The sequence below is a fragment of the Myxine glutinosa genome, chromosome 4 (assembly GCF_964187855.1).
Source record: "Myxine glutinosa chromosome 4, kmMyxGlut1.1, whole genome shotgun sequence".
Classification (NCBI taxonomy): Eukaryota; Metazoa; Chordata; class Myxini; order Myxiniformes; family Myxinidae; genus Myxine; species Myxine glutinosa.
Genome location: NC_136264.1, coordinates 9,077,070 through 9,091,000, shown reverse-complemented (window position 1 = coordinate 9,091,000; position 13,931 = coordinate 9,077,070). Strand labels below are relative to the sequence as shown.

At 44.4% G+C, this 13,931-nt stretch overlaps 1 protein-coding gene across 1 annotated transcript in view; it reads left to right on the top strand.

Moving 5' to 3' along the window:
- The window catches only part of LOC137417748 (lipoprotein lipase-like), a 63,649-nt gene that overhangs the window by 45,619 nt on the left and 4,099 nt on the right, over nucleotides 1-13,931 (top strand). The window contains exons 6-11 of the mRNA XM_068103649.2: nucleotides 268-507; nucleotides 2,802-2,976; nucleotides 3,345-3,424; nucleotides 5,265-5,388; nucleotides 8,800-9,027; nucleotides 13,209-13,313. Of these exons, the coding sequence (XP_067959750.2) occupies nucleotides 268-507; nucleotides 2,802-2,976; nucleotides 3,345-3,424; nucleotides 5,265-5,388; nucleotides 8,800-9,027; nucleotides 13,209-13,313 (952 nt within the window). The remainder of the gene's footprint in view (nucleotides 1-267; nucleotides 508-2,801; nucleotides 2,977-3,344; nucleotides 3,425-5,264; nucleotides 5,389-8,799; nucleotides 9,028-13,208; nucleotides 13,314-13,931) is intronic.

Here is a 13,931-nt window from a genome sequence, read left to right as displayed (position 1 = left end):
TATTTTGATGTCAAAAGGTCAAAGGTCAACTCAAGGTCAACCTTACAAAATCATCAAATTTCATCTGAAAAATCGTCACTTTTCTTCCTGTTGACCTGAGCTTTGATCACGATTGTCATTTTTAATCTTGATGAAATGGACAATATGCTGTATCAATGGAATTTTTTTTCTTGGGGGTGGGGGGTGGATTTTGCAAGTATCGTGCTCCGCATAACGTCTTCTTGTTTCTTTATCTCTATGTAACATCTCTCCTAATTTTATTTTCAGGCCTTGATCCAGCTGGACCCATTTTTGAAACTGCTCCGCCAGATAAATCCCTCTCTCCAGATGATGCGCTCTTTGTGGATGCCATTCATACCTCAATCGTCGGTCCTGCAGGCATGAACTTCAGCATGGGAATCCGAAGGCCTGTTGGCCACCAAGATTTTTATCCCAATGGAGGGTCATACCAGCCAGGCTGTGACTGGTCCCTTGCCTATGAGAATGTTGGAAAGTACGGCATCATGGGTATGCTCCAATGGCCACACTGATAAATCTTTGGAAATGCACCTTGGGGTTGGTCCATAAGATCCTCCTCGTTTTATTTTCTGATATTTTTTATTGAATGTTTTTTTTTCCAGTTTTTTTTTATAACTCATGAGGAAGATTGTTTATTTGATATCTATAGAACAAGACTATATTAGGAGACTGTCTATAACATGAATTATAAGGACACGGCATACAGTACACAATCGACAAATCAACACAACTTGTGCGATTTGAGCTGGGATCCTTTCATAAGCTTTGAACTCAGGTGGGAAGACCAAATAGACTTAGCCCACATACCAAACTAATGTTTGGCATTGAGGATGGAGGTCCTCAATGCCAAACAGGAAATCAGAGCTGTCTCCCTTGACGTATCACGTGCCTTCGATACGGTCTGGCACCCAGCTCTGCTCACCAAACTCTCCTCCTATCGTATCCATGGAAATCTCCACGCATGGCTTGCGGACTTCCTCTCTGGTCGTAGTCAACGTGTGGCCCTGAATGGATTTCTCTCATCTCCCCTTCCTGTTCAGGCTGGAGTTCCCCAAGGCATGTTCTGGGCCCTGTGCTTTTTCTGGTCTTTATCAATGATCTCTCCGACTCTCTGGAAAATCCTCTCTATCTCTTTGCTGATGACTCCACTCTCTGCCGCTCCATTCCTCTTCCCTCAGATTGGCAGTCTGCAGCCTCCTCACTCTCTGAAAACCTGGACAAAATCACAGACTGGTCAAACAAGTGGAACATGTCTTTCAATCCTGACAAATCTCACACTCTTACTATGTCTCTCCGAAAAGACCGACTGGACAACCCTCCCATCTACTTTCTCAACAATCCTCTCCAAGAAGTTCTGTCGCTCAAGCTTTTGGTTCTCACTATCTGCCATGATCTTTCTTGGGGAAAACCACATTTCCAAGCTGGCCTCCAAAGCCAGTCACCGACTGGGCATCCTCCGTCGTGCGAAGTCCTTCCTAGGCACACCTGAGCTTCTCACCACATACAAGGCTTTCATCCGCAGCTCAATGGAATACTGTTCTCCCCTATGGGCCGGTGCTCCTGCCTCACACCTAGCTCGGCTTCACGCTTTTGAAACCAAAGCGTTCAGAATCATTGGAATCTCCCGCGAAGAAGCTAACTCCGAGGGCCTTTCACTCACTCACCGCAGGCAGGTAGTTGGTCTTTCTGTCTTCTACCGACTCCTCTCCGGCCTTGCTCCCCCAGCTCTCTCTGTGCTTTGTCCCCCAAATATTCCTACAGGTCGCACAAGATCTGCCAGCAACCCTCTGATGGTTAAACTGCCGAAATCTAGGCTCTCTATTCACCTTCACTCTTCCATTCCCCTTTTATCCCGCCTCTGGAACAAACTCCCACACTCCCTTCAATCCCACTCCTCCCTCCAGGTCTTTAAAACAGCTGTTCACCACCATCTCTTATCTTCCCCCATCCAAAACCTTGATCTTTTCTACCCCCACTAATTCACCCCAGATCCACCTTGTTTGAAATTCCAACTTCTTTCCTGGAAGTCCTGGCAGTGTCCATATGTTTTATACCTCTCCCACCCCCCATTCCCATGCCTCCCCCTCCCCCCCCAAAGCTCTCTCCCTCCCACAGATCTCTCGATGTCCCTGCTCTCAAATGTTGTGTTTGTGTCCTTCCCCCTCTCTCCCCATCTTGTCTACCGCTCCCCATGCTATATGTTTTATGTGTCGGTTTGTCTTTCTGTGTGATTTATGTTAGCTCTTTCATGAGCCTCGATCTTGTATACAAAAAAAAAAAAAAAATGGCCAACACACCCAACCAATGGAAGCAACAGGGCACTGCTATTAGGGACACCTCTTTGCAGTGGTTTTACCCCCTCACCTCACCCCCCAACATACAAGTCGGGGGCCAAATCTTCCCCACTCTTCCCTGCTGCCCGGTTTCATCAGGGCAGCATAGTCATGGTCAGAGTGCTGATTGGTCCCCAAAGACCAGCCCTTTCCCTCTTGTCTCTCTCCCTCTCTATCTCTACCTTTGTCGTGGCCCTGACTTCATGAAGTCCGGGGTACACCATCCTGTATGTGGGGGATCTCTGAGTCGCTCCTGGGAGATCAATCAGCTGTCTCCATGCAGCGGGCTTTTCTGAGAGAACTGTCCGGGACTATACAACGACTACACAGAGCACTACAATAATTGGGACATTCTCCACGAAAGATTAGGCCACAGCATATGTCAGCCAGAGCAGAGACCCAGATTTCAATGAATAATCATTCATGAAGTGCATTCTCTCGTGTTCTCAGGTGTGGCCCAGACTTTGAAGTGCGGACATGAACGTGCGGTGCACATATTTGTGGATACGCTTCGTAGCAAATATCTACCTCCAGCATATCCTTGCTCTTCGCTAGAAGAATGGCAGCGAGGCCATTGCCTTAAATGCAACAAGTCTACTTGCCCTTTGATGGGCAAGGAAGTGAAGTGAGTGATGAATCCGACCTTCTTGCATTGTTGTACTGTTGCGATAATCTTGGGAGGAATGCTTGATCACGGCAGATAGACTCGTGATGTAACAAAATTACAGACGAATCATGTGCGGAAGGGTGAATCCATTTTGTTCATTTTTTAAATAATTATCAGTACAGCCTCTACTAAGAATGCAATTTAACAGTGAAGGAAACACACAAACATCCAAAATAAAATTGTCAGAATGATTACCTGGAAACTACTGTGCATATTACAAGCTGGACAATGAAATAAGAGGATTGGACATTTGATGTTATTTATCATGAACGATGCAACATTTCCAAGCTTTCTCGGGTTTCTCCTGCTAATGTCGTTTCCTTCAGGTTGAATAACCGTGCTCGGAGACACGCCATCCACCACAAGGGTCTCTACCTGCAGACTGCAGCGAGTTCACCTTTTATAGGTAACAAATGGCATCCCACCGTATGTCTTGTGTAGGAACTTTGGCTTATATTATAATTGCAACTATAAAGCATCTGAAAATGCAAAGCCCGTCCACGTCCGCTTTGTATTAAGACTTCTTCTTCTTCCGTATGCAAAACATGACAAAAGCAGCTAACAAATAAAATACAAAACCATTGACGATTTCAGTCGGCTTTGATCTTTTGACCTCAAAAGCAAAAGGCTTAAGTGGCTCAACATACAAACCCTGCTCAAATATCATGGAAATTGACAGTTATACAACCTTGACCTTTGACCTTTTGGTCATAAAAAAACAATCAGATTCTAGTTTTTATTGGTGAACCAATTTGGTGACCCAATATGCAATTTCTTTAAATTTCAGGTCAATTGGATGAAAATTGACAATTTTATGTGATGCTGACCTTTGACCTTTTGACCAAATTATTAATTTGTCTTCTCCATATTCTTATAATAAAGCTTTGTTGAAAATTTGAGGACAAAAGCTGAAATGGTAAAAAATAAAGTTGTGGCCTGGACAGACACACAGACACACAGACACACAGACACACAGACACACAGACACACATAGACAAACAGACACGCGGAAGTGGTTGCAAAACCCCGTCACCTGCTACGTGGGGGACGAGTTAATGATAACATATGAAGTGCGGGACTTCAGGATGATGTACAGATTTTCTTTGGCATCTAACTCATCTATTATATCATGCAATTCCAACTGCAATCTAAAGCATTCCAAAGTGTATGGGAATTTTTTTCCCCCAATTTCAGAGGCGTATCGGCCATTTTGGATGCTGGTCAGAAAATCATTAGTAAAAAAAAAATCTTTAAAGATAATAAAACAGTTCAATGGTGTCAACCTATTTAAGGAACATCAGGAGACAAGTAAAGACGTGGGTGGTGGAGGCGTTGCTCTATAAATCCACATGTCACTTCGAGCTCCCTTTTGTTGAGTCTCTAATCAGAGAGGACCTGGGGGACTCTATTTGGTGGGAAATTCCACAAAAAAAACCTCAGACTCTTAATAGGAATTGTATATTGCAGCCCAACAGCTACAGCAACTCGCAAATGACCGTCTACTGCAAACTACTAAGGAAGCGTCCATCTCAGCCTCATTCACATCCCCTGATCATGGGAGATTTTGATCTACCCGACGTAGAGTTTCATGTTCACGGTGAAGGGCACACACTATCGTATCGCTTCTTCATCATAAATGAGGAATTGGGACTACATTTTGGCACACACTGCATAACTAAGATTGGGACTGCATAACTAAGAAAACATTAGAAGAGCTCTTCTGGACTTGAACCTGTCCAACACGGGAAGGAAGAACATGGTCAGCAGGTACAGCACAATCCCAGAAGTTTCCTTATCCAAGCTGATGAGCTCGTTCATTCTGGTGAGAAAACACGACTCAAATGTATCGCGTGATAATCACTCGAACCCTGAACAAATTACCAATTCTGCCACTTTCAGTCAAACATTCCATGTCTGAGTGGCACCACCCATCCAGGAATGTTACGCCAGCGAAAGAAACTCATTTGGGAGAACCGACAATCTGTATAGCACGGCGCATCATAATAACAAAAATATTTGTTTTTTTTTGCTGCGTCCATTAGATTGCCACATGTAGTGTATGACCTCAACTCGGTGGTAGCAGATATCAAAATAAAACTGAACCAGATAAGAGTAAATCAGAAAAGAACGAGAGACGACACCGGAAAAAATAAAGCTTGTCTTTCCAGTCATTGACCTTGGAATGTCAAACGAGAAGTCATTGCTCCATTAATCTAACCTTGTATCTGTTTTGTTCCCAACTACAGTGTATCACTACAAGGTCAAATCGGACATGTTTATCCCGTATGGGGCACCACTCGATTCCGAACCGCTCCTGCGCATTTCCCTGCATGGAAGCCTTCGATCGGCTAAAGATCTTCCACTGCCATTGTAAGTGACTCGTAGTGATTTTATTTCAGGGTACGGTACGACGTCACTGCTGTCTGATGTCATCCCCCTGGCGGGTCTTGCGGGTGCCCTGCAAGCTTTGATAGTATTGATGACATCGCAAGTCTGCACTTTTACATGCTATTATCAGTGTTAATGGGAGGATATGGCAGAAGAGGTACAAACCAACTGACAAATGAAAAAAAAAAAATGAGCATGGATGGGGGATAACCTGCGGTGGTGGTAAACAGCTGTCTTGAGGCCCTGGAGGGAAGTATGGGACTGATCAGACTGGGGAAGTTGGTTCCGCAGACGAGGGAAAACAGGAAGAAATGAGTAGAGGTGAGCGGTGAGCCGTGAGCCTGGATTTTGGAGGTTCAACAAGAGGGTCCCTGGGAGACCATGTGTGCCCAACAGAAACCTGGGAGAGACAAAGCCAAGAGAGGTCAGAGGGTGCAAAACCAAAATGGAGGTGGCAGAATACAGAGGCCACCAAACCAGCCTGCAATGCGAAAGTATGAGGCCTAGAAACTCGGCTTCATCATGGGAGATCCCAATGATTTTGAGGGCCTTGCTTTGCAGGGCATCAGGAAGGGCAAGTTGTGAGGCAGTGGCACAAGTCCAAAGGGGAAGGCAGTACTCCATCAAGCTGTGAATTAAGGCCTTGTAGGTTGTCAACATTTCAGATCGGCCCATGAAAGATTTTGCACAATGGAGGGTGCCCAGTCGTGGCTGGCTTTGGAGGCCATCCTGAAAATATGGTTTGCACAAGAAAGATGAGATCTGAAAGATGGCTGATGGTGAGATCCAAAAGTTTGAGTGACTTAAGCTCTCAAACTTAACTTGACCTCCATCATCGCAGTTGACGTAAAGTCATGCCTTTTCTCTAACAGCCTCATTTCACATCGTCAATTTGGATTCAGACCTTGTCAATCCACCTTAGACATGCTGCTTCTACTCTCCCAACAATGGAAAACCACTCCCTTTTTGCATCTTCAGATGACCACTCCATGCATAGGGCTGCCGAAGCAGTTTCTTGGCTATTGGGCACAATCCTAGAAGGGCCACCACTCCAATGGAGGATGCTCGAATGGCTCATTCATCCCAGTAAGCTGGTACTCATTTTGCCGACATCGGAAGGATGACAGGCTGAGTCAACCCCCTGGTGTTAATTCAACGGCTGACAGGAGCTTGAACTCGGGACCTTGCGATCCTAAGCCAGCAACCTTGACCATTAAGGCAAAACCAAGCTTCAACAATGGATGGAGGCCTTCAATATCAGACATGAGATCAGGGCCTTCTCTCTTGGCATATCTCGTGCTTTCAATGAAGTCGAAACTCACCGGTGTTGTACCAAAACTTGAGAAATCCTGCCTTGCTCTCCAAACTGACTGCCTATGGAATCCAAGGACAACATGTGGCTCAACTGAACCCTTTCTTCTCCTCTCCCTGTCAAGGCTGGAGTATCCCAAAGCAGTTTGGGGCCCATTTAGGCCCACACTAGGCCCCATTCTATTCCCAATCTTCATCAATGATCACCCTAACTCTCTGGAAAATCCTCTTTATGTATTTGTTGATGACTCTACTCTCTGCCATGGCATCCCTCATCCTTCTGATGGACAGGAAGCAGCCTGTTCCCTCTCTTCAGACCTTGACAAAATCACAAACTGGTCAGACCTCCGTACAAGATGGCTATTGGCTCCCTACAGGAGCTCATCCACCCTTTGCCAGGTGTTGTTTTTGGTCCTGGTAGGTGTCACAGTCACCCTCCCCACTAGGGAAGCCAGTGAGGGGTGTCAATTTAGTCTCTGACAACTCGACCATGCAGCAGGTAGCACTGGGTTACCTGTTTCCTGTTGCCCGTTACCAGTGGCAGTCCCAAAAGACTGACCTAACTTGTCCGTATTTAGCCCGTGTGTGGATGCTAAAGATTCCGCAGTATCTGAGGCAATTGTGTGTTCCGATCAAATTTTCTGCTTCGGGTTAGGAGTAGAACGAGCTGCGCTGCACAGTCTTTGTTGGTTTTTCAATTGGTATCGTTTTTATCTTTGATGATGATTTTGATGCAATGATGATCTAATGATGAAATGATTACTGTTATTTTATACTTTACAATGTAAACCATACAAATTTCAGTCTACGGACTGCCCTGTTTGGTGTTTTTACATGAATAAGCCGAAGTATTATTTATTATTATAAATCTCCAACATGGAGAAGAAACACTGAAAAAAAAAAAGAAGTTAACTTCGTACTTTTCGTTGGATTTTTTATTTAATTTCAAGTGGAACATCCCATCCAGGATTGAAATTCAAACTCTTCTTTTCAATCCGATTTAGAAAGTACCATCGGCTTGTTCCGGGACAACAAATATGGCATTTGATTGTACTAGGGCATGCCCGTACTATATATATATCTAAAATTATATCCCCCCCCTCTATTTACATGAAATGGTTTGGTCCATTCGCAAAGCCAAAGCGAACGGCTTGCGAGTACGGTGACAATCCCCCCCCTCTATTTACATGAAATGGTTTGGTCCAAAGCGAACGGCTTGCGAGTACGGTGACAATCCCCCCCCTCTATTTACATGAAATGGTTTGGTCCAAAGCGAACGGCTTGCGGAGTTTGGTAAAGAAATCGGCATAGCTCGGTAACTACTTCTCCGATTAATATGAAACCTTGAAAAGGCACATCCTCGGGTCCCCAGCAATATACCTGGCAAGTTTCAAGTATATCGGACCGGTAGTTGTCGAGAAACAGCGGTCGCATGCACACAGACACACACACAGACACACACACACAGATTACTGGAATTATAGATAGACTAGGGCGTGCCCGTACGTGGGTGCCCGTTCCTTGCCAAAAAAAAAAAAAAAAAAAAAATTTGTGTAGGGGTGTGTGTGTGTAAACATCCTAGGGCGTGCCCGTACGTGGGTGCAAAAAAACATGCGTGCAAACAACAACAACAAAAAAAAACTTTGAAACCACGTGGCAGTAACGACCACAGAACCCCCCCCCCCCCCTCTATTTACATGAATGGTTTGGTCCATTCGCAACGACCACAGAAACCCCCCCTCTATTTACATGCAATGGTTTGGTCCAAAGCGAACGGCTTGCAGTGTTTGGTAAAGAAATCGCCATAGCTCGGTAAGTACTTGTCCGATTAATATGAAACCTTGAAAAGGCACATCCTCGGGTCCCCAGCAATATACCTGGCAAGTTTAAAGTATATCGGACCCGTGGTTGTCGAGAAACAGCGGTCACAGACAAACATACACACATACACACATACACACATACACACATACACACATACAAACACACATACACACAGAGATTAATGGAATTATAGATAGATGTGAACATATTTGAACAAATATGGCTCTCCGCTTGAGAAAATCTTTCCTGTGCCGTCAGGTACGATGACTTCTCGAGCAATAAGAGCCACTCGTGGTTGGTTCACACGAGCACCGAATTGGGTGACCTCAAGTCTGTACATCTCAGCTGGGACATCGAGGACGGCCTTCTGTGGAAGACCTGGCTGGCCCTTTCCACTTACTTCGTCGGTGGAAATGACGATGAAGGTGAAAAGCCACGTATTATGGCCAAAAAGGTGCATATCAAATCTGGAGAGAGTGGGCACAGGTAAGTTGGTTTTTCAGACTCTCAACTTGTTTTCGGTGGGAACTGGGGTGCACATGGGGCAAATATCAGAGTTCCATATTGTTAAAACTTTTCTTCATGTCTTGTAAGATCCAAACACAAGCTTTTCGTCTCGGTATTGCCTTGTAAAACCAAAAATTAAGTTTTTTTTTTACACATATTAAACAAGGGTTACAAACTTGTTTATATTTGAATCACATTGGTGAGAATAATTATCACAAGTCGTCTGTTTTTATTTTTATTTTTGACCTCCATGTGTTTGTTTGGCGCATGTGTTTATTTGGCGGATGTGTTTGTTTGGCGGATGTCTTAGTTTGGCGCATGTGTTTGTTTGGCGCATGTGTTAATTTGGCAGATGTCTTAGTTTGGCGCATGTGTTTGTTGGGCGGATGTGTTCGTTTGGCGGATGTCTTAGTTTCGCACATGTGTTTGTTTGGCGGATGTCTTAGTTTGGCGCATGTGTTTGTTTGGCGGATGTGTAAGTTTGGCGGATGTCTTTGTTTGGTGAAACTGTTTGTTTGGTGGATGTGTTAGTTTGGCAGATGTCTTAGTTTGGCGCATGTGTTTGTCTGGCGGATGTGTTAGTTTGGCGGATGCCTTAGTTTGGCACATGTGTTTGTTTGGCGGATGTCTTAGTTTGGCGCAAGTGTTTGTTTGGCAGATGTGTTAATTTGGCGGATGTCTTAGTTTGGCGCATGTGTTTGTTTGGCGGATGTGGTTAGTTTGGCGGATGTCTTAGTTTGGCGCATGTGTTTATTTGGACGATGTGTTAGTTTGGCGGATGTCTTAGTTTGGCGGATGTCTTAGTTTGGTGCATGTGTTTGTTTGGCGGATGTGTTTGTTTGGCGGATGTGTTTGTTTGGCGGATGTGTTTGTTTGGCGCACATGTTTGTTTGGCGGATGTGTTAGTTTGGCGGATGTCTTTGTTTGGTGCATGTGTTTGTTGGGCAGATGTGTTAGTTTGGCAGATGTTTTAGTTTGGTGCATGTGTTTGTTTGGCGGATGTGTTCGTTTGGCGGATGTCTTAGTTTGGCGGATGTCTTAGTTTGGCGCATGTGTTTGTTTGGCGGATGTCTTAGTTTGGCGGATGTCTTAGTTTGGCGCAAGTGTTTGTTTGGCAGATGTGTTAGTTTGGCGGATGTGTTACTCTGGCGGATGTCTTTGTTTGGTGCATATGTTTGTTGGGCAGATGTGTTAGTTTGGCAGATGTCTTAGTTTGGCGCATGTGATTGTTTGGCAGATGCGTTAGTTTGGCAGATGTCTTAGTTTGGCGCATGTGTTTGTTTGGCGGATGTGTTCGTTTGGCGGATGTCTTAGTTTGGCGCATGTGTTTGTTTGGCGGATGTCTTAGTTTGGGGCATGTGTTTGTTTGGCAGATGTGTTAGTTTGGTGGATGTCTTACTTTGGTGGATGTCTTAGTTTGGCGGATGTCTTAGTTTGGCGCATGTGTTTATTTGGCGGATGTGTTTGTTTGGCGGATGTGTTAGTTTGGCGGATGTCTTAGTTTGGCGCATGTGTTTGTTTGGCGGATGTGTTAGTTTGGCGGATGTCTTAGTTTGGCGCATGTGTTTGTTTGGTGGATGTGTTAGTTTGACGGATGTCTTAGTTTGGCGAAAGCGTTTGTTTGGCGGATGTGTTTGTTTGGCGGATGCCTTACTTTGGCGCATGTGTTTGTTTGGCGCATGTGTTTGTTTGGCGGATGTGTTTGTTTGGCGGATGTCTTAGTTTGGCGCATGTGTTTGTTTGGCGGATGTGTTAGTTTGGCGGATGTCTTAGTTTGGCGCATGTGTTTGTTTGGCGGATGTTTTAGTTTGGCGCATGTTTGTTTGGCGGATGTGTTAGTTTGGCGGATGTGTTAGTTTGGCGGATGTGTTAGTTTGGCGGATGTGTTAGTTTGGCGGATGTGTTAGTTTGGCAGATGTGTTAGTTTGGCGGATGTCTTAGTTTGGCGCATGTGTTTATTTGGCGGATGTGTTTGTTTGGCGGATGTGTTAGTTTGGCGGATGTCTTAGTTTGGCGCATGTGTTTGTTTGGCGGATGTGTTAGTTTGGCGGATGTCTTAGCTTGGCGCATGTGTTTGTTTGGCGGATGTGTTAGTTTGGCACATGTCTGAGTTTGGCACATGTATTTGTTTGGCGGATGTGTTAGTTTGTCGGATGTCTTAGTTTGGCACATGTGTTTGTTTGGTGGTTGTGTTAGTTTGGCGGATGTCTTAGTTTGGCGCATGTGTTTGTTGGGCGGATGTGTTCGTTTGGCGGATGTCTTAGTTTCGCGCATGTGTTTGTTTGGCGGATGTGTTTGTTTGGCGGATGTCTTAGTTTGGTGCATGTGTTTGTTTGGCAGATGTCTTAGTTTGGCGCATGTGTTTGTTTGGCGGATGTGTTCGTTTGGCGGATGTCTTAGTTTGGCGCATGTGTTTGTTTGGCGGATGTGTTAGTTTGGCGGATGTCTTAGTTTGGCGCATGTGTTTGTTTGGCGGATGTTTTAGTTTGGCGCATGTTTGTTTGGCGGATGTGTTAGTTTGGCGGATGTGTTAGTTTGGCGGATGTGTTAGTTTGGCGGATGTGTTAGTTTGGCGGATGTCTTAGTTTGGCGCATGTGTTTGTTTGGCGCATGTGTTTGTTTGGCGGATGTGTTAGTTTGGCGGATGTCTTAGTTTGGCGCATGTGTTTGTTTGGCGGATGTGTTAGTTTGGCACATGTCTGAGTTTGGCACATGTGTTTGTTTGGCGAATGTGTTAGTTTGTCGGATGTCTTCGTTTGGCGCATGTGTTTGTTTGGTGGTTGTGTTAGTTTGGCGGATGTCTTAGTTTGGCGCATGTGTTTGTTTGGCGCATGTGTTAATTTGGCAGATGTCTTAGTTTGGCGCATGTGTTTGTTGGGCGGATGTGTTCGTTTGGCGGATGTCTTTGTTTCGCGCATGTGTTTGTTTGGTGGATGTGTTTGTTTGGCGGATGTCTTAGTTTGGTGCATGTGTTTGTTTGGCGGATGTCTTAGTTTGGCGCATGTGTTTGTTTGGCGGATGTGTAAGTTTGGCGGATGTCTTTGTTTGGTGAAACTGTTTGTTTGGCGGATGTGTTAGTTTGGCAGATGTCTTAGTTTGGCGCATGTGTTTGTTTGGCGGATGTGTTCGTTTGGCAGATGTCTTAGTTTGGCGCATGTGTTTGTTTGGCGGATGTGTAAGTTTGGCGGTTGTCTTAGTTTGGCGCATGTGTTTGTTTGGTGGATGTGTTAGTTTGGTGGATGTCTTAGTTTGGCGCACGTGTTTGATTGGTGGATGTGTTGGAATGGTGGATGTCTTAGTTTGGCGCATGTGTTTGTTTGGCGGATGTGTTAGTTTGGCGGATGTCTGAGTTTGGCACACGTGTTTGTTTGGCGGATGTCTTAGTTTGGCGCATGTGTTTGTTTGGCGGATGTGTTAGTTTAACGGATGTCTTCGTTTGGCGAAAGTGTTTGTTTGGCAGATGTGTTAGTTTGGCGCATGTGTTTGTTTGGCGCCTATGTTAGTTTGGACGATGTGTTAGTTTGGCGGATGTCTTAGTTTGGCGCATGTGTTTGTTTGGCGGATGTGTTTGTTTGGCGGATGTCGGTCAACTTGTTGATCCGTGTTTTTGTTATTTTGTCCTCCATAAGGACTGGATATTTTTCTTTGATGTGTATATCTTGATGGCATTAACTTGGTGCCATGGTGAAACAAATAACCAAAATCTGTCGAGATGTGCACAAGATAACCCAGTAGGTTTGGTGCTCTTGTATGCTGCCATGTTGTATTTTCCAATATTGTTTATGACCAATGATGCGCCAGCATACTTGGAAAATAAAACGAATACAATACGATACGATATTTTGAAGATTTAGTGCTAAATTTCTGTTAAACTCGAGGATATATTCAAATTTCTTGTGTTTATTGCTCAAGGAAAATAACTGTGCATGCGCACAGCGTAAAAATGTCAGATGCCTCACATGTAAAAATATTTGTCATATAACATTTGATATGTAATCCAAATTTCATGCTTTTATCACCAGATGTACAATTGTTTTGCTGCTTGACTATGAGGTATTCTCATTTATTTAGTAAAACAAACAGAACTTTGTATCATTCGCCACTATAAGTGTGTTGTTCATCCACGTGCTCTGTATGTGACCACAATGTGTATCGCTCAGGTGGAAATTTTGCACGGAAGACTCCGATTGGGTGATCATGAAACGGTTCAATGAGGAGAAATTTGACATCTGCCCTCCGGACCTGACATCCAAGGAATTCCAGCCGTATGTACAAAAGAAGGATTAACTGAAGATTATATGGTTGCGTTGAGAAAACTAAAGGATTGCTTTGTTGAAGCAACACCTGTTGTGAATCCAAATATTACTTTGCAATAATTGGTTACTGGCGTGACACCAACATGGACGCTCGGCATCAAAAATCGGCATGCATTGAACAAACGGTTTCAAATGGAGCACCTCACCTCCATTAGAGTATTTAAATTGCATCACATGTGGCAATAAATGTGAATTGTTGCTCCCGGCTTGCTAGCTCGATGACACAAGACGCCATTTGCATATTTGCCACCTCCATCCCTGCCCTGTTTAGAATTCTGTGGGCATGGGCAACTTTCTAATCTTTTAGAATAACCAACAGAGTTTTGGTGAACATTCCCCATTCAACGAACAATTTCAAACTGTATATGACGAACCGTTAAATATGGGATAAAATAATTTGAATCAAAATCTTTTGTCACTGCAAAATATTTTTAGTAAATGCCTATTTTGCCATTTTTAAACCTATTTGGTGAAATCTAGAATCTTTTGACTTTTAACTCATTTTGGTGGCGCGTGCCGGATATGTCGTGCTTGTACGTCCTCAACTCTCGGGGGGAACCGTTTATT